This window comes from Lathamus discolor, chromosome Z (assembly GCF_037157495.1).
Source record: "Lathamus discolor isolate bLatDis1 chromosome Z, bLatDis1.hap1, whole genome shotgun sequence".
In the NCBI taxonomy this organism is placed as follows: domain Eukaryota; kingdom Metazoa; phylum Chordata; class Aves; order Psittaciformes; family Psittacidae; genus Lathamus; species Lathamus discolor.
Window position 1 is genome coordinate 2,255,802 of NC_088909.1, and position 22,397 is coordinate 2,278,198.

The 22,397-nt window shown below is 65.2% G+C and overlaps 5 protein-coding genes across 10 annotated transcripts; 1 reads left to right on the plus strand and 4 right to left on the minus strand.

Moving 5' to 3' along the window:
• Position 1: 1 nt before the first annotated feature.
• GAS8 (growth arrest specific 8) lies at positions 2–7,913 on the minus strand. Its single transcript, XM_065663915.1, has 11 exons — positions 7,689–7,913; positions 6,966–7,058; positions 5,372–5,569; positions 4,992–5,198; positions 4,542–4,596; positions 3,868–4,073; positions 3,420–3,587; positions 3,016–3,102; positions 1,840–2,049; positions 638–703; positions 2–308 (listed from the first exon to the last, which is right to left on the minus strand). The coding sequence occupies exons 1-11, from the start codon at positions 7,689–7,691 to the stop codon at positions 171–173; spliced, it is 1,431 nt and encodes a 476-aa protein (XP_065519987.1). The 5' UTR covers positions 7,692–7,913; the 3' UTR covers positions 2–170.
• Positions 7,914–8,173: 260 nt separating this feature from the next.
• On the plus strand, positions 8,174–11,412 carry DBNDD1 (dysbindin domain containing 1). 4 transcript variants are annotated; one of them, XM_065663916.1, is made up of 5 exons: positions 8,174–8,261; positions 9,261–9,365; positions 10,202–10,351; positions 10,767–10,925; positions 11,003–11,412. In XM_065663916.1, the coding sequence occupies exons 2-5, from the start codon at positions 9,317–9,319 to the stop codon at positions 11,155–11,157; spliced, it is 513 nt and encodes a 170-aa protein (XP_065519988.1). In that variant the 5' UTR covers positions 8,174–8,261; positions 9,261–9,316; the 3' UTR covers positions 11,158–11,412. The 4 variants fall into 4 exon arrangements, with proteins under 4 accessions (XP_065519988.1, XP_065519990.1, XP_065519989.1 ...); XM_065663918.1 differs by having other exon boundaries at positions 10,785–10,925; XM_065663917.1 differs by having other exon boundaries at positions 10,205–10,351.
• Positions 11,413–11,650: 238 nt separating this feature from the next.
• Positions 11,651–15,459, minus strand: DEF8 (differentially expressed in FDCP 8 homolog). Of its 2 annotated transcripts, none has more exons than XM_065661512.1 (11): positions 15,269–15,459; positions 15,103–15,185; positions 14,864–15,013; positions 14,637–14,778; positions 14,378–14,542; positions 13,675–13,802; positions 13,277–13,390; positions 12,833–12,913; positions 12,567–12,707; positions 12,345–12,454; positions 11,651–12,260 (listed from the first exon to the last, which is right to left on the minus strand). In XM_065661512.1, exons 1-11 carry the CDS (start codon positions 15,384–15,386, stop codon positions 12,158–12,160), a joined length of 1,335 nt encoding a protein of 444 aa, XP_065517584.1. In that variant the 5' UTR covers positions 15,387–15,459; the 3' UTR covers positions 11,651–12,157. The 2 variants fall into 2 exon arrangements, with proteins under 2 accessions (XP_065517584.1, XP_065517585.1); XM_065661513.1 differs by having other exon boundaries at positions 15,106–15,185; positions 15,269–15,458.
• A 1,433-nt stretch (positions 15,460–16,892) lies between these two features.
• TUBB3 (tubulin beta 3 class III) lies at positions 16,893–19,438 on the minus strand. Of its 2 annotated transcripts, XM_065661304.1 has the most exons (4): positions 19,308–19,438; positions 18,858–18,966; positions 18,384–18,494; positions 16,893–18,111 (listed from the first exon to the last, which is right to left on the minus strand). In XM_065661304.1, exons 1-4 carry the CDS (start codon positions 19,362–19,364, stop codon positions 17,036–17,038), a joined length of 1,353 nt encoding a protein of 450 aa, XP_065517376.1. In that variant the 5' UTR covers positions 19,365–19,438; the 3' UTR covers positions 16,893–17,035. The 2 variants fall into 2 exon arrangements, with proteins under 2 accessions (XP_065517376.1, XP_065517377.1); XM_065661305.1 differs by lacking the exon at positions 18,858–18,966 and having other exon boundaries at positions 19,308–19,417.
• Positions 19,439–20,246: 808 nt separating this feature from the next.
• Positions 20,247–21,191, minus strand: MC1R (melanocortin 1 receptor). The gene has a single exon (XM_065661306.1). It carries the CDS (start codon positions 21,189–21,191, stop codon positions 20,247–20,249), a length of 945 nt encoding a protein of 314 aa, XP_065517378.1.
• Positions 21,192–22,397: the final 1,206 nt, after the last annotated feature.

The following is a 22,397-nucleotide window of genomic DNA, read 5'->3' on the forward strand; positions in this document are numbered from 1 at the left end:
ATTAAAGGCTTCAAACAGCACCATCTGTCTCCAAAAAAAGTTGCTTTCCTGAATTCTGGAGGGGGAGAGGAGGAGAGCCCCAGGGCAGCACAGCCAGGGAGTCCAGCACAGGAAATAAGGGGGGTGCCTGCTCCGGTCTGGCTCTGATAGGTCCCTTGTGCAGGCTGGCATCAGATGGGTACAGCAACAAGTCCTGCAGGGCCCTGCCCCAGCATGGGGTTTTCCAGGGGCTTGAAGCCCAGATTGTCCAGAGGGATCCCGAAGGCTGTCAGCTTTGCCTCGAATGTCTGCAGCATGTCATTGTGCGCCTGCAAGAGAAGTGTCCCCCTGGTCAGCCCAAAGCTCAGCTCCAGGACAGCCCTCTTGTGCCTGGGCATGGGTTCCCTGTACCCCCCTCCACCAGGAGGGACCCCAACACACCTTCCTGTGCCAGCCAAACAGTAGCCTGAGCTGGGTCCTGCCTGCCCAGGGCATGAAGCTGCTCAGCTGGCCTGTTATGCATTCATTCCCCTCCACTCTGGGCAAGGCCTGGAGAACATCCCATTTCCACCCCACCCCCTGCCCAAGCTGCAGCCATCATCCAACAGCCCCCAGCCCAGAGCCAGGGGAACAGGGCAGCCCGATCCCCTTCCCTCACCTTGCAGACCCGCGCCAGCTGGAGCTGCAGGTCCTTGATGGTGGCATTCTTGGAGTTGAGCACATCCTGCAAAGGGAGAGGGTGCATTGGGCAGTGGCTGCCCAGCCCTGGTGGCATGGCAGGGTTAGCACCGGGGCCTGGCTCCAGCAGAGATACACACAGCAGGGCCTGGCAGGCAGCCACCAGCCTGTGCCCTCCGAGCCAGCACTGCCAGGGACAGCCAGCACCAAGGGACAGGGTCCTCCCACACCAACACCACAAGTGCCAGCACAGCCTTGCCATCATCTCTGCCCCTCTGTAAGGGGGACAAAACAGCAGCACGCGCTCTGGTATCACCATCTTGCCCTCGCGGCACCAGGGGGATTACAGGGAGACGGGCTCCCTGAGGAGATGCTGGAAGCAGCTGAGCAAAAGAATTCCAGGACCCCAGCAGCTGTGGGAGAGCTTCCCAGGAATGTGTTTTCCTTCCTGCTGCTGTGTCACCTGCTAGTAGGAGACACATCCATCCTACAGCCCCAGAGACTTCACTACTGCTGTGCCCATCCCCAGGGCACCCTTTGCAAGAGGGTGAACACAAGCGTCACTGCTGCCCACCATAGAAAGCACTTGTAAGGGGACAGGCTGGTGTCAGATGAGCAAGAGGGTACCAGAATGGTGGCCAAGCCCAGTGCAGAGCCCACATCTCCTGCATCTCCACCCAACCCAAGTAAGTGCTGCTTCTCCGGTTACGTCTGCGGCAGGCTCCAAGAATGTGGGTCTTCCATCCTCTGCGCCAGGGCTTTCTGCACAGGTATTTTTAGCAGGGCAGACTCTGCAGGGCGCCTCAGAACCCGTCTGCACCGTCTCTGCAGCCAGAGAGACCAGGCAGGGTCCCCCAGCTGTGACTCCCCATGCACAGGACACCCTGGGTCGCTGGTGGCCCTGTACGCAGCGGCTGTTCAGCAGCACCGTGCTGGTGAGTGCTGCTTGGCCTGGTGCCATTCTCCTCAAAACCGGCCCCACCTGAGGGACAGAGCAGTGCCAAACCCCGCACCCACGTGCTCTGCTCTCGAGGGAGAGCTGGAGTGCCCTGCGGCACCCTGCGAGCGCCAGGAATGAGTGACGGGGCAGCTCCATCCATGCAGGATGAGGGACTCGCAGGCTCCTAGGTCTGCATTCAGCCCCAAGCAGCCTCTGCCCCCCAAGCCAGCCTTCAGAGGTACCTCCAGCTTGTGGGAGACCAGGGTGAGGGCACCCTGGTCAAGTTTGGAGGCAGCAAAGACCTCGCTGAGCTCCACTTCCTTTTTCTCCAGGATGCCGAGGAGTCCTGTCAGCTTGCGCTCCAGGAGCAGGTTCTTGAACCCCGTCTTCTGCTGCACCTCGTGAATGGCTTTGGTGAACTTCTGGTAGAGCTCATCTCGCTCCACTTGTACCTGCTCCCCAAAACACAGCCCACCTTCACAGCATGCTCAGGATCCCTGGGCAAGGGCTTTGCCTGCAAACAGGTCTGGCAGCTCAGCCCTGCTCCAGCAGGAGCCTAGTTATTCCCTACGGCACTGGAAGGCAGGTGCTGCAGCACGGCTTCCTTCCTTCCCTCCCTCCCAGGATGGTACCTGCACTTCTGCTTCCACCTCCCCTCTGGGCATGGGCCACCCCTGGGAGCCCAATGGCCTGAAGGACTCACTGCAGCTCCATTTTAGCCCTCAGAGAGGGCCCCACAGCACATGGGGGTCTCTCCTCCCCTTCCTGCAGCTGGCAGCAGTCCCTGGCTCACATCTAGTTAGTAAGTGTCCTAATTAGGACACAATCTCTCCTCCAAAGCCTATTTCTGAATGCACTGAATATGTTGCTGCCTTAATGATGGATTGTTTAACGAGGCCTCAGATCAATGTTCATATTCCTGGGGATTTCTACGAATTGCAAATGAGCTTCCTTCTGCCTCCACAGATTTATCTGGGTTAGCTGCAGGGGAAAAGGCTGGGTCTGGAAGAACTCAGCTAACACGACTCATCCTGGTATGACAAGCAATGTGGGAGAGACCCCTGAACACCAGCGGCTCCTTCTGGAACGAGCTGGGCTGGGGCTGGTGCCCCGTGACAATCCCTCAGCCCCTGAGGTGCTGCTGTGGTCACAGTCCCTCACCAGCCAGGCAGGGACCGCCGGAGCGTGCATGATTGCTTAGCAAAGTACAAGGCCAGGCCTGTCTGCTGACCGTGGGAGAGGCCAAAGCTGGGAGAAGCTTTGTTGGGAGCAGCAGTTATCACACAGCTCTGGATTAGAGCTTTGGAAAGCCCCCGGCTATGCAAACTCTCCTGCTAAGCTCCTGTGCTCAGTCCCCTGCAGTGGAGACAGGGTTTGGAGAGGGAAGCAGAATGCCCAGACCCACATGCAGCTCTCACCTTTATGAATCTCTGCTCCAGCACCTCATGTTCCCATTGAAGATCCTTCCATTCCTTCTGGGTGATTTTCAGATGGGCTTTCGCATTCTGCAAGCGGGAACAGACAGTTAAAGAGCAGGGGTTTCTCTGGGAGGTGTGGGAGATGTGTCCTGGCACAGGAGGAGAGTGACCAGCAGAGACATGGTGAGAAAAGACAGGAAGCAGCACCCATGCAATCTCTGCCTTCTACTCTGGTTTCTCAGAGCTCTGCAAATCCCATCTGAGCTCTCACAAGCACTCAGCCAAGCTGAAAGGGACTGACTTTGCTCAGCAACCCAGACAAGCTGAGTGGCAAAAGTCATTGCTGAGTGACTCCCTCCAGGAAAGCCAGGGCAGCTTGGGAATGGACAGGGCTGGCCACTCACCGTTAGGGCCTCCTTGTCCTTGTCATAGCGGACCAGCTTCTTCTCCAGCTCAAAGATTTGCTCCTGGGCCTGCTGCAGGGACTCATTCAGCTGCTTGTTCTGGAGCAGCGCATTGGCCTTCTCCCTTTCCAACTGATCCGTTCTAATCTGCAAGTCCTCGATCTGCTCCTGTTCTTGGGAACACAAGTGACAACTCCCAGGGGCTGCCCAGCTCCTCAGAGCTTCCCCCACTGTCAGACATGCTCCTGCTGCTGGCCCAGCAAGCAGAACTCCCTGGGCTGAAGAGCTTTGCTCATGTAACAGTGTACGACCTTCAGGAGACTAGCAGCACCCGCATCACCAGCTGGGAACTGGCCAGATCCAGGTGAAACCCTCCCAGGACCACCCCCATGCTGGCAGGGTGGCACTCTGCAGGCCAGGCTGGTGGCAGCAGGGGGGCTGGCAGTACCTTCAGCAGGCTGATGAGCTCCAGGTTTTTAAGGGTGATGTCGTTGTAGTAGTTCTTCATGTCATTGAAGGCCTTCTCGTGGTTCATCATCAGCTGGCTGATGTGGCTGTTCTTCCTCTCCTCCACCTCATGGATCTCAGTCTTTCTCCGCAAGTCAAGCTCGTTCCGCAGCACATGCATCTTCTCAGAGTACCTGGCCTCGATCTCTGGGGGAGAGCAGAGGGGCTTGGTGAGGCCCCCCTGCAGACCCTGCTCTGTTAGCCAGCACCAGCCTGAGGACGAGGCCCCTGTTAGCAGCATCACCACAGCAGCCAACAGCCTGTGGAGCAGTTATACTGGGACCACGCAGAGCAGAGCCCAGAAATAGCATCCTTGGAAAGAGGGCATGGAAAAGCTCCAAGTCAGTCCATGAGAAACCTGAAACGTCCCCCGAGGAGGACAGTGGAGTGAGGACTCTGCAAGGACTCCTCCAGCCACCTCATTGCATGGAGAAGATCTCCAGCCACAGGTGCCCTGCCTGTGCCCTGCAGCCCACAAGAGAGGCACCTGGTCTCATTCTCTTTGTGTGATGCTGGGGGTCTGCAGAACCGGCCAGAACTAGGGGAAACCATCCCCCTTTCTACTCAAGGCTGTGTAGCCTCACACTGACAAAGGGAGCTCACGCACATCCTGACCTCTCACTTGTCTCTCAAAGTCGTTGCACAGCCGAGTGATCTCCTGCTCTTGTTTCTGTTAGGGAGAAGCCACGTGTTAGAAGCAGACAACCAAACCCTGAGTCAGCCACATCCCAAGGGATTCCCTCCCTGGGAAAGGCTCCTGCCATGGCACCAATCCCACATTATCCATGCAAACAGCGTCTCACAGGTTCTCCAGCTGCTCTCACAGCTCCCTCCTTCTCGTCACAGGAGCTGCCCCAGAATCCCTCCTCCCTGTTCCTGCACTTTCCAGTGCCTCCAAGTGCATCCGTTACTGGTGCCTATGGAAAACCCCATCCCACCCCATGGAGAGAGCCAGGGAGGCTCCTGCTCACATGCTGAGGCTGGGAGCACTCAGCCTGCAGCCCCACCACCTCCCTGTGCAGCAGAGGCACCTCATACACAGCACCAGCCCGGCCAGGGACATACCAGCTCCTTGTTTTTCACCACCAGCTCGTTGGCTAGCTCCTGCTCCTTCAGCTCCGCTTTCAAGGAACACTTCTCTTTCTGCATCTCTGTCTCCTGGGCCCAGTGATCCTTCTGGGCCAGCTTCATGGACAGCATGCTCCCTGCCTTCAGCTCAGTGAGGTTTTCCTGGTGTTCGTACAGCAAGTGCTTCACCTTCTGCTTGTAAACCTAAAGACAAGCCACAGACCAGGTGAGGGACTTCAGCAGGTGACACCCAGAGCTGGGATATTGGCTGAGATGCTCTTGGATCACATCCCACTCAGCTCCTCCTCCTCTTCCCTCTCCTCCTCAGGACTGCCAAAGGCTCACCCTGAGCATCTCCCAGCCCTCTCCTGTCCCACCTTGATCTCCACTTGGTGCCGCTCCTCCGCCTCCTCCATCTGGCGGTCCTTGTTGCGCAGCTCGGCTTTCTTCTCCTCCAGCTGCCGGCGGGTGATGTCCCAGAAGGTGTGCATCTTGTCACGCTCCAGCTGGAAGTAGTTGCGCTCTTCCCGCTCACGGTCCAGCTCCTCCCGGAGACGCAAAACGTGCTTCTCCAGCTGCAAAGGGGAGAGGAAGAGTTAGGGAGGGGTCAGAGAGGTCTTAGAGAGGTGCCTTTGCAAGACACCCACGGCAAACTGTGTTGCAAACCTGGCAGGACACAGTGGCAGTTACTGGGATGGAGAGGAGCAGGAGAGAATTGGAGGACCCCTGACCCACCCTGGGCTCGATAGAACCCATTAGGCTCCGGAAAAGCAGTAACAAAAACTTATCCTACTTCAGACAGCCTGAGCTCAGGCATTCTAAGTATTCATGTCCAGTAACACCATTCTCAGGTGCCTTAATAATCTTGAATTATAGAATCATACACTCATTTAGGTTGGAAAAAGGCTTTGAAATCATTGAGTCCAACCATTAACCCAGCACTGCCAAGTCCACCACTAAACCATGTCGTGAAGTGCCATGCATCTTTTAAATACCTCCAGAGCCAGTAACTCCACCACCTCCCTGGACAGCCTGTTCCAGTGCTTGACAACCCTTCTGGGGGATAAATTGTTCCTCAGATCCTATTTAAACCTCCACTAGCACAAGTTGAAGATGTTTCCTCTTGTCCTACCACTTGTTACTTGGCAGGAGAGACTAACCTTCACCTCGCTACGTCCCCATGTCAGGATGCTGCAGAAAGCAATAGGATCTCCCCTCAGCCTCCTTTGGTCCAGGCTGAGCAGTGCCAGGTCCCTCAGCAGTTCCCCATCACACTTGGGCTCTAGGCCCTGCACCAGCTCCATTGCCCTTCTCTGGCCCCGCTCCAGCACCTCGATGTCTCTCTTGCAGTGAGGGGCCCAGAGCTGAACACAGGATTTGAGGTGTGGCCTCACCAATGCTGATTATCACTGGCCTAGTCCTGCTGGCCACACTAGTGCTGATACAGACCAGGATGCTCTTGGCCATGTGGGCACACTGCTTGCATCAAGATGTCTAAGACCTTCTTGCAGAAGCAAGGTCCCCGAGCCAGGGCCACCTCCTCCTCTGTTTGTATGATACCCAGCAATACAAGTGGGATTTGAAGCAACGGAGGGGCAGCAGCTGCACCTTCCCTCTCTGCCTGCCGTCCCCATGCCTACAGGAGCCTCCTGCCCTGGGAGCAATGGGACCAGGAGTGTAGCAGGCTGCAGTCACAGATCCCTGGTCTGAGCCATCACCCAGATGCTGGGGTTATGCACTCAGGAAGAAGGCAGCAAGGGCACAGGGCTAGAGAGCACAACACCCTAGAGCAGCGGCAGGGAGGGTAGGATGAGGTGGCTGCTCCTTTCTTTCCCACCCATAGCCCAGACGGGCGTTAGGCAGCAAAAGGAACCCAGCTGCTTGTCTCCATCACTCTCTGCCACCTGTTGTCCCCAGAGACAGGCAATGTCCTCCTGCCCAGGGGTGGCTGGGAGATGGGGTGTCTCTCACCTCCCCCTTGCTCATGTCCCCTGGTGCCAAGGCATCCCGCACTGCTGGACCTTTGCTCACGGACCCTTTTTTCACGGCTTTCTTTTTGGGTGCCTAAGAAAAGATACAAAATCACAGAATCAGGATGGTTTGGGTCAGAAGGGACCTTAAAGCTCCTCCAGCTCCAACCCCTGCCACGGGCAGGGACCCCTTCCACTGGAGCAGCTTGCTCCAAGCCCCTGTGTCCAACCTGGCCTGGAGCACTGCCAGGGATGGGGCAGCCACAGCTTCTCTGGGCACCCTGTGCCAGCGCCTCAGCACCCTCACAGGGAAGAGCTTCTGCCTAAGAGCTCAGCTCAGTCTCCCCTCGGGCAGGTTCAAGCCATTCCCCTTGGCCTGGCCCTACAGGCCCTTGTCCCAAGCCCCTCTCCAGGTTCCCTGCAGCCCCTTTAGGCACTGGAGCTGCTCTCAGGTCCCCCCTTCAGGAGCCTTCTCTTCTCCAGGCTCAACCAGCCCACACACGAAGCCCCTCACGGCCGGGGCAGATGAAGAGGACAGACGGGAGCGCTGGAGCCGGGGAAACTCCTGAGGCGTTCGCGACCCTCCCAGGAGCGGGCTGGGCCTCCCTGCCCGCACCCCCCCTGCTGCAGGGAGCCTTCAGCAGCGGGCCCAGAGTCCCCCATGTCCCGGTCCCGGTCCCGGTCCCGGTCCCGGTCCCGGTCCCGGTCCCGGTCCCGCTCTCACCATGGCGGCCGCCACCAGCGCCGCAGTCTCCAGGCAACGACAGAGAGGATCTCGCGAGAGTAGCGCGCCAGCTCGGACACGCCCCCTAGCAACGCGGCGCTCCGCCCTAGCAACGGCGGCGGGGCCTGCTCCGGACCGGGCCCGGCGGGGGATCTCCGGTGTGCCCGGCCCCGGCGCCCCTCCGCCTCACCGGGAGCAGCGCTGCGCCCCTCGCCCCTGCCCCGCCGCTGCCCTGCCCCCGCAACCCTGCACCGGCGCTCCCCGTGTGTGTGTGTGTGTGTGTGTGCGTGCCCCGGGTGTCCTCCGCACCCCGGACCCAGTCCCCTCCGCACCCCCGGTTCAGCCGTGCCTCCCCCCACCCCGCCTCGTTCCCTCCCCTCCCGGTGTCTCCGGTCCCGGGTGGGCCGGTCAGCGCCTGCCCACCCCCCGGCCCCCGCCCCGCCCCCGGCCCCGCCCCCGCCGCGGCGGGCAGGACCGTGCGGGCTGCGGGCTGGCACCGGGCCCGCCCCGCCCAGCACCGGCACCGGCACCGGCACCGGCCCATGGCGGCTCCGGGAGCGGCCGACACCGCAGGTGAGGCCGCGGGGGAGAGGAGGGGGAGGGCGGATAACGGACCGGCGCGCCCATCACCGCGGCCCCGGCCCGGGCGGCTCCGAGCCTGCAGCGGGCGGAACCGGGCCGGGCCCCGCGGGGCGGGAGCGGGGGTGGGGGGGGGGGTCGGTGTGCACGGAGAGATGTAGGACGGGAGGGGGGGGAGAGGGGTGTGTTAACGGGGGGGTGTGCAAGGGGGTGTAACGGGGGTGTGTGCGCGGATGCGGAGGGATGCGGGGGTCGGGGGGGGCTACGGAGGGGTGTGCGTGCAAGCGGGACGCAGACGTGCACGGGGCGTGCGTGTACACCCGGGTGCGGGTGCACGGGGCCGAGGTGGGGGTGCCCGGCCGCTGGGGTGGGGACCGAGGGGCTCGGGATGGGGACGGGGGGACAAGGGGAGCCTGGGATGGGGGAGCAGTGGGGTGCCCAGGGGGTGTAGGGGTGCAGTGGGATGTCCAGAGGACAAGCGGCAGCAGTGGGATGTCCGAAGGATGTAGGGGTGCAGTGGGGTGCCCAGGGAGGGCGGGGGAGCAGTGGGGTGCCGGAGCCAGGGTCTGGATGCTGGTGGCAGGCTGAGGCACACGGGAGGACGGCGCAGAGCCCCGGTACAGACGTGCCGGTGCTGTAGGAGGGGTGTGGAGGGCTGGGTGGGTGCTTGGGATCAGGGTGGTGGCCACACTGGTGGGTCCCCGGTATTACAGAGGGCTGCGGCAGGTCTCTGGATGGTGACACAGGTGGCTCCCGTACACACAAGTGCCCTGCATTACGGTGGCACCGCGGCCCCCGTCCCGGTGGCAGCCCCGGGGCACTGAAAGTTTGCCAGCCGGGCAGTGCTATCGGGACGGGCAGCGGCTGGGAGCGGGGCCGCTGCCGGTGGGGTGTCTGGAGCCGGCTACCGCCGGGCTCTGCAGTTTAACGTGAGTCAGCAGAGCGGCTGTGGCAGCGGCGAGGGAGCCCTGACACCGGCCCCGCTCCCCACAGGCAGCCGGTGAGCCCAGGCCGGAGCGGGGCGGCGTGGCCGGTGTCGTGTTGTGACCATGCAGGCGGAGGCCCGCGGGGATTTTTGCGGCAGGGAGCAGTGCCCCGGTGGGTGGGGATGCAGGGGGCTGCCGGTGGTGGGGGGGGACACACTCGATAGGGTGACACCACCATGTCACCCACCGGTGCTGGGTGGTGGGGTGGTGAAAATGGGCAGGAGCAGGCAGCCCCTGTGATCCCATGGGAGGTCTTCCCAGTGTTGGAGTGGGGTGAGGACCCCATTTCCCGACTGGAAGGTGCTGGGAGTGTGGGGTGCCTGGTCTATTCCACCATGTGGGGTCAGGATGCGGTAGAGCCAGTACTGGGGCACGGGCATCCCACAGCTCTGTGTGCCAGAAACAGGAACTTAACACCCCACAATGTCCCTTTCCCCATCCCAGCTGTTTTGGGTTGGGGACATTTCTATCCCCTGTCCCACTGTCACCATCCTGGGGGGACAAGGAGATGTCTAGCCCATGGTGAGCCCATCCCTGTGCTGTCTCACCCGGTGATGGTAGGGCCTGGTGGCACATGGTGCCGGGGTGCAGCTGGGTCCATCCTCCTCCAGCACCAACCTTGGGTGGGCCGGGGATCTGGGTGCTGTTGCAGCGGGCTCACAGGGTTTCCTGCCCTCCCTCGGTGTCCATTGCCGTGCCACCACCGCAGGCAGACAAGCCGCCCTTGTCTGGGCTCCGGCACAGGCTGCGCTTTTGTCTCTCCGACACAAAGGGGCTGCTCGGGGCGGGGGGCGCGGGGCTGCGGCTGCCAGCACATGGCCCTGGGCAGCTCTGCCTGTCCCAATGGGGGAGCCCGCTGTCTCCGTCCCCCTCACCCGGGCTGCCCGTGAGGGCTGGTGGTGCCCTGGGATGGAGCTGTCATCACCCATATGACACATGCCGGAACAGCAGAGCTCGGCAAGGAGACTCTGGTCCCGGAACGCCCGGCGGGGACCCCCACCCATGGGCCAGCACAGCAGCCTCCCGGAGCCCCCACGGAGGAGCAGGGCAGCATCCCCATCCCCAGCGCTGGCCTGCTGCAGGTCACCGAGCGCCGACGTGAGTGCAGCCCTGCCTGTCCCTTCCCTGCCCTCGAGGTCCCCTGCCTGCTCCCGGTGTCTCTTGCCAGCCCCTGGGGTCCCCTGCCTACCCTTGACGTTCTTGACAGCCCGCGTGTCCTCTGCCTGTCCCTGAGGTTCCTTGACAGCCACTGGGATCCCCTGCCTGCTCCTAGTATCCCCTGACAGCCCCAGGGGTCCCTTGCCTGGCCCTGGGGTTCCCTGCCTGCCCTCAGCATCCCTTGAGGTTCTCGCCAGCCCCTGGGTCCCCGGGCAGCCCCAGCGGGTCATCTTCCCCCACCGACCCCGTTATCCTCCCTGAGCACAAGCCCCCCACTACCCTCTCCCCCGGTGCCCCCCCGGCGCCTCCCGCCCCTCCTCGTGGCGTCGGGCCGGCCAGCCGGCCGGTCCCGAAGCGCGGCCGCCGCCCGCAGAGCCGCTGAGCAGCGTCTCCTCGCTGGAGGTGCACTTCGACCTGCTGGATCTGACCGAGCTGACCGACATGTCGGACCAGGAGCTGGCCGAGGTCTTCGCCGACTCCGACGAGGAGAACGCAGCCGGGGAGGCGCCCGGTGGTGAGCGAGGGGCCGGTCCCGGTCCCATCCCGCTCCCAGGTCGGTCCACCCGCCTGAGCCTCCCGTCCGTCCCGCAGGGCTGCAGCCGGTGTCGCGGGCCGGGTACCTGCGCTCGCCCTCCTGGACCCGAGCGCGAGAGCAGGGTCGGGAGAAGAAGCACCTCAGCGACCCGGAGCTGCCGCCGGGACCCCCGGACGCTTTCCTGCCCGCCGACCGGCCGCGGGAGCCGTAGGTACGGCCCCGACCCCGGGGGACGGCCCCGGGGACGCGCTGGGACCGGCCGCTTCGTTCCGACACCGCCGGAGCCCGCCCCGGGCCGCAGGACTGTCAGCGGGGATCGGCCGCGGGGGGAAGCGGCCCGCAGTGCCGCGGGGGGGCCCGGTGGACCGGCGCCCCCACAGACCCGCGGCGGAGCGCGGCCGGTGCCGGGTCCTGCCCGGTTCTCATGTAGCAGTGCCGTGTTCCGGTAAAACCGAGCGACCCACCACCGCCGCGCCTCCGCCCGTCTCCGCCGCTGCTGGGGAGGGACACAGGGCTCCCGTTGGGCTCGGGAGCACCAGGAGGGTGCGGAGCCGGCCAGGGGAAGGGGATAGAAGAGGGAGCCCGGCCCATACCGGTGCGGCGCTGCTTTGCCCCCTGCCAATGGCAGGGCCGGACACACGACACTGGAGCCCCCGTCCCGCTGCCCGCCCCGTCCCTCCACGCCAAAGCAGGGACACGAGTGCTGGGTTGAACAGAGGCTCGTTGATGCTACAGGAAACCCGGGTGCTGCCCCCGACTCAGCAGCGCTATCCCGGTAACGTGTGTCCGTGGAAGGGGGTGTTCCCTGGCTCCCACCGCCCTGCCCAGCCCGTGGGGGCTCGGCTCAGGCTGGTCCCGGTGCGGCCGTGGCTCTGGCTCAGCCAGTAACGCTGGCCCGTAACATGGGACCCCTGCCCTGCCTGCACCCACCCCTGCCCCTGAGCTCCAGGCACTTCTGCTGTGGGTGGGATCAGTGCTGGAAGCTGCTGTGGGTCACCAATGGGGTCCCATTTCCCCCTGTGAGGAGCAGCTGGGGTCTGCAGTGACCATCCCCACACCCCATCCCCTATCATTCCTCAGGGCCCCCAGCGCTGTTGTCCCTGCAGGCAGAGGGTCCTGGAGCCAGGAGTCACCCTGGCCCCCAAGCAGCTGGGGGGTGCCTATGACTGTCGCAGGGTGCCATGGGGTGGCCGTGGGGCCGGCTCCCCCCATCAGGGCTCTGCCTCCATGGTGGAGTCCTGGAAGAGGGACTGCTTGCGCAGGCTCAGCCGCGCGCACTTGGGGCACGTGGTGGAGTTGTCGTAGTAGCAGTCCCTGTGGGGAGGGGACAGCGATGGTCACCCCACACCGTGTACACCCCCGGTGCCGCGGTCACGGCCACCCCCGCGTGTGCCATACCTGTGAAAGACGGCGGAGCAGTCGGTGCAGACCGAAGTGTGGCTGTCGAAAGGGAAGAGGACGTCGCCCTCCTTGCAGAGCTCACAGACGAACCCTTTGGCCTGGCAGCGCTGGGGCAGGAGCACAGAAGGTCCCAAAGCTGCTCTGAGGGGACCCCACCAGCAGCCCCAGCACGGTGCTGGCCCCACAGGAGCCGTGCTGTGGGTCTGCCCCATGGCTCACCTCGCAGTCCAGCTTGATGTGCTTGGCGAAGAGGGTGTGTATCTCGGTGAGGGAGCAGCTCAGGCGCCCGGCCTCAATGTCGATCAGGTCCTGCAGCGAGTACATCTCATCGTTCTCCACAAAGTGCTGCCGGTCCTGCAGCTGCAGGCAGAGAGCCTGTCACTGCTGTGCCTGTCACCCCTGTGCCCATCACTGCTGCACCAGGCTCCTGACCCCCCTCATGGTCCCAGGGTCCCCCCAGCTCAGTGCCGACCCCAGGTCCTGACCTGCAGCAGCAGTCGTGCCTCCATCGCCTCCTTGCAGGTGATGAAGTAGGGCTTCATGAGCAGGATGTCCTGGCGCAGCTTCTGTGGGGGGACACAGCAGGAGGGAATGGGAATGGGAGTGGGCACAAGGCAGGAAAGGGCGGTGCAGAGGCAGAATGGGGATGGTGTAGGAATAGGACAGAATGAAGGTAAGAGATGGAGACAGGGGTGTGACGGGGACAAGTCAAGCTCAGTCGAATTCAGACCTGCAGCAGTTTGGGCACTTGCTGTCTTGACCCCCACCCCTGCCCTGCTCCACCTCTGTGGGACCCAGCAGGTGCTGACAGGGTCCCCCTCTCTGTCCTGCTCACCCCATGCTCCCTCTGCTGCCCACTCTGCCCAGCCCCAGCCCCAGTCCTGCAGGGTAGGATCGGGTGGGATCCCCAGATCCCCCCCATCACTCACCCGGATCTCCACCAGCTCCTCCACGTAGTTGAAGAGCAGTGGGTTGATCTCCCGCAGCTTCAGCACCGGCCGCGACACCATCAGCGCCAGGTACCGCATGCTGCAGCGCGACACCTGCCCGTATACAGCCACCGTCACCCCATGGCCACTGGGCCACAGCCCTGGGGACACGGCCCCCACCAAGTGACCTCTATCTACCCAGCCGTGCAGTCCCCAGGGACCCCCATGACAAGGGACATGGCCCCCAAGTGATCTCAACCTAGGGGCATGGCCCCCAGGGACCCCCACGATGAGGGATGGGGCCCTACAAGTGACGTCCACCCAGGGATGCAGCCCCTGGGATTCCCTCGACCACGGTCACAGCCCCTGGGGTGCCCCCAAGCCCCCCCCCGGGGCACCTTGCGGGGCTCGAAGTCCCAGTTGTGGATGGCGCGGGCGGGCACAACGGCCAGGTCGTTCCAGTGGCAGCTGCTGCAGTAGTAGAGGCCGGTGTAGTCGCACTGCCGGGCCTCGCTGGGCACCCCCCCTGCGGCGGCACGCACCGGCACACATGTTGGCGCATGTACTGGCACCGGCCCCACACCATGCGCTGCTTACCCCGTGCCATGTCCTTCCATGGACACACAGCACCACCCCAAAAGTCACTTTTGCACGCACTGTGGATCCCCCCAGCCCTGCATAGCCAAGCCCCCCTCATCTCCCCATAGCTCCCAGCCACACACAGCCCCCAGAGCCTCAGCCTTCAGCTCCACCCCAGCACCCCGCAACCCCTAAGGAAGCCCAGCCCCACACATCCCCCACCCCCCCAGCCCCAGACAGCTCCCCCCAGTCCCACAAAGCCCCCACAGGAGCCCAGCCACACACAACCCCAGCCCCACTGTGCCCCAGCCCCATGCAGTATCACACCCCCCAGCTCCACACATCCCCATTCCCCCACCCCAGGCAGCCCCAGCTCCACAGAGCCCCCCCCACACACAAGGGGGACTCCAGCCCCACACAACCCCAACCCTGCTGTGCCCCAAGCCCCATACAGGCCCCAGAGGAGCCCAGCCCCACTCATCCTCCATCCCCCAGCCCCACGCCACGTCGGCGCAGCCTCACGGAGGGAGACAGGGGCCCGGCACTCGGCGCAGCGGTAGTCCTGGCTGTCCAGCCCGCTCTCGGGGCAGATGCTGAGCTGGTACTCGGCCTGATGGCTGACCTTGGCCCGCACGCAGGGCTTGCTCACCAGTGGCAGGCACTTGCTGTGGCACCGGTAGTAGCAGCCTGGGGGGGGGGGGCACAGACGGATGTCAGTGTGGGGCTGGGGAGGGCAGGAACATGGGATGGGTGTGTGGGCTGCCGGGGGTCCCAGCCCCACCTGTGCACGTGTACCAGGTCTGGATGAGGCCCCAGATGATGGTGCTGCACTTGTCACACATCTGCTTCACGCTCTTGCTCTTCTCCTTGTAGAACCGATGCTCCAGCACCACCCGGATGTTGGGCTCATCCTCACCGGGGTCCTGCGGCCGCGTGCGGGGACGTCAGCGTGCGCCTGGGTGTCCCCACCCCAGGGACACGTCCCCGGTGCCCCGGTCCCGGCCGCACCTTCAGCTCCTGCAGCTTGAGGCGGAGGTGGATGAGCCGCACCACCGCGTCCTTCTGCTGCTCCGAGTGCTCCGGCAGCGCCAGGATCACCCGCTTGCACTCCTCGATGGCCTGGCGCAGCTGATGCACGTCCGACGCCAGGATCAGGCCCTGCGGCACCGCGGGGAGCAGCAGCGTGAGCGGGCACCGCGCACCCCGCACCCCCGCTCCGCTCCGCCCCCCCCCCCGGCCCCGCGCACCACGGGGCGGGAGAAGTGATCCTCGGCCAGGCCCAGGTCCAGGGCGCTCTCGGGGTCCCCCGCAGACGGGTCCGGCCGCTGGCCTGCAACGGGGCCAAGTGCCAGCGGCTGCCGGTGCCGGTACCGGGGCTGTGCGGAGCGCAGCGGGGGGGGTGGCAGCACCCACCTGGCTCCGGGTCCCCCCCGTCGGGCCGCTCCTGCGGCGGCGGCGGCGGCTCGGAGGCCTTGTCGAAGGGGTTGAGGTGCGCCTGGCGGAAGCGGGCCAGCCGCTCGTCGTACGCCATGGCCCTGCGGGACGCGGCCGCCGCCTCAGCCACGCACCCGCACCGGCGCCGCGGACAAACCCGCCCCTCCGCCCCCGCCCCCGCCCTGCCCCGCTCGGACCGCGCCGCCCCATCCCGGCACCGCTGCCCCCGCGCCGCTCCGCTCCCCCCCCAAACCCCCCCCCCGCCCGGCGCCCCGCACAGCCCCCGGTACCGGTACCGGCACCGGCACCGGCACCGCACACCGGACCCGGCCCGCCCGCCCGCCAGGGGGCAGCGCCGCTTCGTCGCTCACCGCCGCGCCCCGCCCCGCTGCCCCGCCCCGCCGCGCCGCGCCGCGCTGCCGCCCCCTGCCGGCCGGCGGATCACTCAGCGCACGGGCGGGGCCGCGCCGCGGTGCGGGTGCACGGGGGACGCAGCGGGGCCGCGGCGGCGCGCCCCACGGGAGCGGCCCCGACGCCCCGGTCTGCAGCGGCCCGGAGCCCTATGGCCCCCAGCCCCACAGCTCCTTGTGCCTGTGGCTCCCAGCCCCATACACCCAGCCCCATAGCTCTTTGTCCCTATAGCTCCCAGCCCCATACACCCAGCCCCATAGCTCTTTGTCCCTATAGCTCCCAGCCCCATACACCCAGCCCCATAGCTCTTTGTCCCTATAGCCACCACCCCGTTAGACCCAGCCCCATAGCTCTTTGTCCCTATAGCTCCCAGCCCCATACACCCAGCCCCATAGCTCTTTGTCCCTATAGCCACCACCCCGTTAGACCCAGCCCCATAGCTCTTTGTCCCTATAGCTCCCAGCCCCATACACCCAGCCCCATAGCTCTTTGTCCCTATAGCCCTCACCCCTACCGCCCCCAGCCCTATTGCTCCCACCTCTACAGCCCTCAGCCCTCCCCCGAGATCCCACAGCACAGCCCCTCTCCCCAGGGGGACCCCTGGGGGGTTGCAGCTCCATGGCAGCAAATCCCGGCCCCGCACTCTGGGTTCAGCCCAGCAGGAGCTGGGGGGGTTAGCATTGCTTGGGGGTGTTCTGGCTCCCCCAAACCCAGGCACGGCCCTGGGGCAGCACTGCGGGGTTACGTGCCCTCAGCTCCGTTTGCGGGGACAAAGGGCGAGCACGGCCCTGGGACAGCAGTGCCTGGACGGGGCAAGCCCCATGTCCCTCCCTCGCAGCATGGAGAAGGGTGACAGTGGGGACAAAGGCACGGCCGGGCAGGGCGGCACCCGCACTCCAACCCCAGATCTGTGGGGCAGGAAGGTGTGGGACACCGCACGCCGCAGGGGGGCTCAGTGCATTGCCATGGCCTGGGCATGTGGGGTCCGCATACACCCTCTGAGATGGGCATGGCTGTGGGGGCTGCGCCCCTGGGAGTAGAGGGTGTCCCCATCCCCATCGCTGTGTGTGTGTCCCCCCCCCCCGAGGCACAGACAGGAGGTACCTGGACAGCAATAAATTTATTGAGTATTCAAAAAAAATAAAAGACACGACCCAGTAAAAAAAACGAAAAGGGGGGAGGTGGGGGGGGGGGGGGGGGGAGGGGCCGAGCCGGCTCAGGGGGGGGATGGGGTCAGGAGACACTGAAGGGGTGCGGGGGGAGCCCGGCCGGAGCCCGGGGGTGCAGCAGCGCGAAGCCAGGGGTGCTGCGGGCGGCAGAGGGGGGCATCGGGCATCACTTGGCGCCCTGCGCCTCTGACTCCTCCTCGTCGTCCTCGTACATCTCGCCCTCCTCCTCGGCCGTGGCGTCCTGGTACTGCTGGTACTCGGAGACCAGGTCGTTCATGTTGCTCTCGGCCTCGGTGAACTCCATCTCGTCCATCCCCTCGCCCGTGTACCAGTGCAGGAAGGCTTTGCGGCGGAACATGGCTGTGAACTGCTCCGAGATGCGCTTGAAGAGCTCCTGGATGGCCGTGCTGTTGCCGATGAAGGTGGAGGACATCTTCAGCCCCCGCGGAGGGATGTCACAGACGGCCACCTTGACGTTGTTGGGGATCCACTCCACGAAGTAGGAGCTGTTCTTGCTCTGGATGGCCAACATCTGCTCATCCACCTCCTTCATGGACATGCGGCCCCGGAAGACGGTGGCCACGGTGAGGTAGCGGCCGTGGCGGGGGTCACAGGCAGCCATCATGTTCTTGGCGTCAAACATCTGCTGGGTGAGCTCGGGCACGGTGAGGGCCCGGTACTGCTGGCTGCCGCGGGCCGTCAGCGGCGCGAAGCCGGGCATGAAGAAGTGGAGGCGAGGGAAGGGCACCATGTTGACCGCCAGCTTGCGGAGGTCGGCGTTGAGCTGACCGGGGAAGCGCAGGGAGGTGGTGACCCCGCTCATGGTGGCCGAGACGAGGTGGTTGAGGTCGCCATAGGTAGGGGTGGCCAGTTTGAGGGTGCGGAAGCAGATGTCGTAGAGAGCTTCGTTGTCGATGCAATAGGTCTCATCTGTGTTCTCCACCAGCTGGTGGATGGAGAGCGTGGCGTTGTAGGGCTCCACCACCGTGTCCGACACCTTTGGCGACGGCACCACGCTGAAAGTGTTCATGATGCGGTCGGGATACTCCTCCCGCACCTTGCTGATGAGGAGGGTGCCCATGCCGGAGCCGGTGCCACCGCCCAGCGAGTGGGTCAGCTGGAAGCCCTGCAGGCAGTCGCAGTTTTCGCACTCCTTCCTCACCACGTCCAGCACCGAGTCCACCAGCTCAGCCCCCTCCGTGTAGTGCCCCTTGGCCCAGTTGTTCCCGGCCCCGCTCTGCCCTGCCGAGGTGGGGAAAAGAGGCACCAATGGCTGCGGGCTCCCTGGTGCCCACGCCAGGGAGGGGACAGGGCGCTGCCGGCGGCGGCACCGGCGAGATCTGAGGCCGGGGTGGGGTGGGAAGGTTTGGCAGAGGTTTGGCAGCGAACCGGCTGTGCCGGGCCCCACGGCAAGGGAGGGGATGCGCTCACGGAGCGCCCCGGGCATAGCGATGGCCCAGGACGGGAGTGGGGCCGCGGGTGTCATCACCCCCCCCCCCCTCCAAGGGACCTACCGAAGATGAAGTTGTCGGGGCGGAAGAGGTGTCCGAAGGCGCCCGAGCGCACGCTGTCCATCGTCCCCGGCTCCAGGTCAACCAGGATGGCGCGAGGCACGTACTTGTGAGCTGCGAGAGAGAGCGTGCCGGGGGTGGGGGGGGGAACCTGCTGCTGACCCCCAGCCCACACACATCCCAAGGGGTCCCGTGGGGCTGGGTGCTCACTTGTGTCCCCCCCCCCCAACATAATGGGGGGCCCCCATGGTTGCATACAGGGCTGCCACCCCAGACTATAGGGCTCCAAGGGTGGGATGCACTGCACGTGTCCCTGCTCCCCTCCCGGGGCCCCCCGGGGGGGGGGGTGCATGTATCTGCCCCCCCCCCGCCCCACCCTGCAGGAGAAAGGGATGTGGGGGCTCTCCCCACGCCCAAGGGGGGGGGTGCAGGGGTGCCCTGCCTGAGGGGTGTCCCGGGCTCCTGTGTGTCACTCACAGGAGGCCTCATTGTAGTAGACGCTGATGCGCTCCAGCTGCAGGTCCGAGTCCCCCACGTAGTTGCCGCTGGGGTCAATGCCGTGCTCGTCACTGATCACCTCCCAAAACTGGGGGGGGGGGGACACGGATCAGCGTTGGGGGGGGGGGGGGGGGCACCGGGTACCGAGGGAGGGGCACAGGGACCCGGGGGACCCCCCCCATCACCGCCCCTCCCACACCCACCCGCGGGGCAGCGCGGGGCGCCCCCTGGCGGCGGGGCGGGGCGGGCGCTGTCCGCGGTGCTGAAGGGCGGACAAAGGCGAGGGTCGGGGGCCGGGGGAACGGGCGGGGCCCTTTGTCCGCCCGGTGCTGCGGGAGCGGGGGGGGGGGGGGGGGGGGGGGTAACGGAACGGGGGGAGGTCTTTGTCCGCCTCCCGGCTCCGCAGCGGCGGGGCGGGGCCGCCGTTACCTTGGCGCCGATCTGGTTGCCGCATTGCCCCGCCTGGATGTGGACGATCTCCCTCATGGCGCTGCCGGGCCGGGTCGGAACGGGACGGGAGCGGGACCGGGAGCAGGACCGGGAACAGGAGCAGGAGCGGCACCGGGAGCGCGGGGGGCGGCCCCGCAGCCGCCGCCTCCTTTATAGGAGCCTCGCGCCGCACCGGGCCGGGCGCTGACGTCACCGCCGCCCAGCAACCAATCGGTGGCCGCCGCCGCAGCGCTGCAGCACCGGCACCGCCGCCCCGCCCCGCCCCGCCCCGCCCGGGGACCCCGGCACCGCGGGCACTGGGGGGGGAACCCCCCCCCAACCCGGGCTCTACGGGGCCGCCCCGGTACCGTGGGGGGACCCCGGCACCCACGGGAGGGGACAGGCGACACGAACCGGACACAGGGACCCGGCAGCAGCGGAGGGAGCGTCCCGGGGCTGGTGGGGGGGGGATGACACCCCCCGATGCGCGTCCCGTCGCGACGGGGGGAAGAGGCAGGGCCCGGGGGGGGCCGCTCCGGGGGTCCCGGGTGCCAGCAGCGGTCCCCCGGGGCCGGCCGGGAGGCGGCGGGCGCGGCTCGAGAACAAAGGCGGCGGCGAGGGGCGCTTTGTCCGGGCTGTGCCCCGCACCGGGACCGGCCCCTGCGCCCCGCCGGCCGCCCCCCGCCGCAGGGCCCCGCGGCCGGTGCAGGTGGCGACCGGGAGCAATAGAACTTGTAAGGGACGGTGGGGCCGGAAAGTGGTCCCCAGGAGCTGCGCGGCGGTGCCAGCCACGGCGTCAGTGCAAAGAGCCTTTATTGGGAATCGCGAGTCCCTGAGCCCGCATCGGGTGCCAGAGCTGGAAACCCCGCGGTGCAGCCCATCTCAACCGTCCTTCTGTCCCGCGGCAGGGCGGCTGGGCCGTTACCCGTGTCCCGCTCCCTACCAGGAGCACAGCACCATCTCCCGCAGCGTCCGCCGAAGCTCCTGGCTCCGGAAGGCATAGATGAGGGGGTCAATCACAGAGTTGCAGATAATGAGGATGAGGAAGAGGTTGAAGTAGCTGAAAAAGCAGGTGCAGAAGGGGTTGGTGGGGCAGGTAACGATGAGGATGAGGTGGAAGAAGAAAGGGCCCCAGCAGATGAAAAAGACGCCCAGGAGGATGGTGAGGGTGACGGCTCCTTTGAGGCTGCTGCCACGATAGACGGCAGGCTGCTTCTGCTGTCTGGAGATGCTGTGGAGATGGTGTCGGGCCAGGGCAAACATGTGGATGTAGAGCACCAGCATGAGGACCAGCATGAAGAGGAAGAAGCTGATAAGGCAGAGGAGGATGGTGGTGTTGTGGTAGTAGGTGATGAAGACGGTGCTGGAGACCGTGCTGGCGAGCCAGATGCTGGCCATGGTCACCACAGCCCGCTGCAGCGTCATGATGCTGTGGTAGCGCAGGGCGTAGAAGATGGTGATATATCGGTCCACAGCAATGACCCCCAGGAAGGAGAGGGAGGACACGACGGAGCTGCAGATGAGCATGTCGATGATGTTGTCCATGTGGCGGACGATGCTGGTGTGAATCACCAGCACGCCATGCTCCATCAGCAGCATGAAGAGCATTTCCACCAGGTTGCTGATGCTCACCAGCATGTCGGACACAGCCAGGCAGCAGATGAAGTAGTATGTGGGCGAGTGAAGGTTCCTGTTCTTCAGGATGGCGGCCACCACAAGCAGGTTCTCCACCAGGCTCACCAGCCCCAGTGTGAGGAAGAGCTCATTGGGGATGTTGAGCCCCTGGCACCAGCCACTGCTGACCCCAGCTGTGGCATTGCTCTGGTTACCCTCGCTGGTGTTCCAGGGCTCACGCAGCAGACGTAGGGGGGCCAATGTTAACATGGCCCCAGCTCAGCCCCAGGGTCCCCTACAGCATCCACACACCCCCAGAATCCCCGCCGTGCCCCGCCAGCGCTGCCGCGATGCCCGGCAGCGAGGCCGAGGGGACGCAGAGGAATCGGGGACGCGGGGGTCCCACCCCCTGCCTGCAGGGACCCCGCTGTCACGGCTGCTTCCTTGCCAGCTCTACCCAGCGCCCCGCTGCCGCACGCCCACTGGGCCAGGGTGTTGAGGAAGAAAGGGCCCTTTCTCTGCCCCGCTTTAAAGCCGGCTCCCGCAGCTCCTCCTCCCGAGGAGGGTGGGCACCTGCATGACGGCGGCACCCTTGCAGCGGGATGAGCCGCTGCACAGGCCGGGGCTGCCGGACCCCCAGCACAGCCCTGGGGAGTCACGGGCTTGGGGTCACCACGTGCCCTGGGGTCCCAGGGAGACCACATACCCCTATGCTGTGATGCTTGGGTGGTGTGTGCCGTAGAGGTCCTCTGTGTCCTAGAGTCCCCGTGTGTCCTGGAGTCCTGCGTGTGCTTGGGAGATCCCAGCATCCTGATGGACTGTGTGTCTTGGGGTGTCCATGCGCTTTCAGGACTCCGGTAGGATCATCCCTGCTACAGGAGCCTCTCCAAGTCCCCATCTCTACCAATGGCCTGGCCTGGCCTAGCCCCAGGGAAGGTGTTTTGCACCATCGGGGCAGGCAATGGGTGCAGTAGGGATGGTCAAAGGCACCATTTAATCCTATGCTGCACGCATGCCCCGGCTGGCGCCCTGGCGGGCTAGGGGACATGGGGCCCATGTGACCATCATGTGCCTTGGGTTGGTGTTGATGCCTGGAGCCGCTAGGCTGCCAAAGAGGCAATTCACATGGGCATGAAAAGGCCCATCCTGCGGTCGGCTGCATCCGCTCCTTCCTGTGAGGCTCTGGGAGCCCTTCACCATGGCACAGAGCACCCTGCGGCTCCGGATGCGCTGGGAACAGGGGTCCCAGGCTGACATGGTGCCTTCCCCACCGCGAGCACCAGCACAGCTCACACGTGACATGAGTTGAGCCGAAGCCGGTGAACACATGGTGCTGGATGAGCGGCAAAGTCCCGCTCACCCCCTGGGAAATGTAAATAGCAGGAATTGGGATGAACAGCCCCGGTCTTCCCCCCGCACCGGCACGCCGGTATGTGCCTGGAATGTTTAGCTTCACAAACGGAGGCCTTGGGAGCT

What these genes read in the sequence shown, in the direction of transcription:
- GAS8 (XM_065663915.1), bottom strand. An exon ending in CTTTGAGAGACAAGTGAGAG is followed by an intron (nt 4,074 to 4,541) that starts GTCAGGATGTGC and finishes GCTCTCCCCCAG; the next exon opens with AGATCGAGGCCAGGTACTCT. An exon ending in AGCTGGCGCGGGTCTGCAAG is followed by an intron (nt 309 to 637) that starts GTGAGGGAAGGG and finishes CTTCTCTTGCAG; the next exon opens with GCGCACAATGACATGCTGCA.
- DBNDD1 (XM_065663916.1), top strand. Translation starts at nt 9,317, where the DNA reads ATGCAGGCGGAGGCCCGCGGGGATTTTTGCGGCAGGGAGCAGTGCCCC. An exon ending in CGGCAGGGAGCAGTGCCCCG is followed by an intron (nt 9,366 to 10,201) that starts GTGGGTGGGGAT and finishes ATGCCGGAACAG; the next exon opens with CAGAGCTCGGCAAGGAGACT. An exon ending in GCAGGTCACCGAGCGCCGAC is followed by an intron (nt 10,352 to 10,766) that starts GTGAGTGCAGCC and finishes CCGGTCCCGAAG; the next exon opens with CGCGGCCGCCGCCCGCAGAG.
- DEF8 (XM_065661512.1), bottom strand. Translation starts at nt 15,386, where the DNA reads ATGGCGTACGACGAGCGGCTGGCCCGCTTCCGCCAGGCGCACCTCAAC. An exon ending in CGGGGGGGACCCGGAGCCAG is followed by an intron (nt 15,186 to 15,268) that starts GTGGGTGCTGCC and finishes GCCCCGTTGCAG; the next exon opens with GCCAGCGGCCGGACCCGTCT. An exon ending in CCGGGCCCCTGTCTCCCTCC is followed by an intron (nt 13,803 to 14,377) that starts GTGAGGCTGCGC and finishes GTGCCGCCGCAG; the next exon opens with GGGGGGTGCCCAGCGAGGCC.
- TUBB3 (XM_065661304.1), bottom strand. Translation starts at nt 19,364, where the DNA reads ATGAGGGAGATCGTCCACATCCAGGCGGGGCAATGCGGCAACCAGATC. An exon ending in GCAACCAGATCGGCGCCAAG is followed by an intron (nt 18,967 to 19,307) that starts GTAACGGCGGCC and finishes CCCCCCCCCCAG; the next exon opens with TTTTGGGAGGTGATCAGTGA. An exon ending in CTACTACAATGAGGCCTCCT is followed by an intron (nt 18,495 to 18,857) that starts GTGAGTGACACA and finishes TCTCTCTCGCAG; the next exon opens with CTCACAAGTACGTGCCTCGC.
- MC1R (XM_065661306.1), bottom strand. Translation starts at nt 21,191, where the DNA reads ATGTTAACATTGGCCCCCCTACGTCTGCTGCGTGAGCCCTGGAACACC.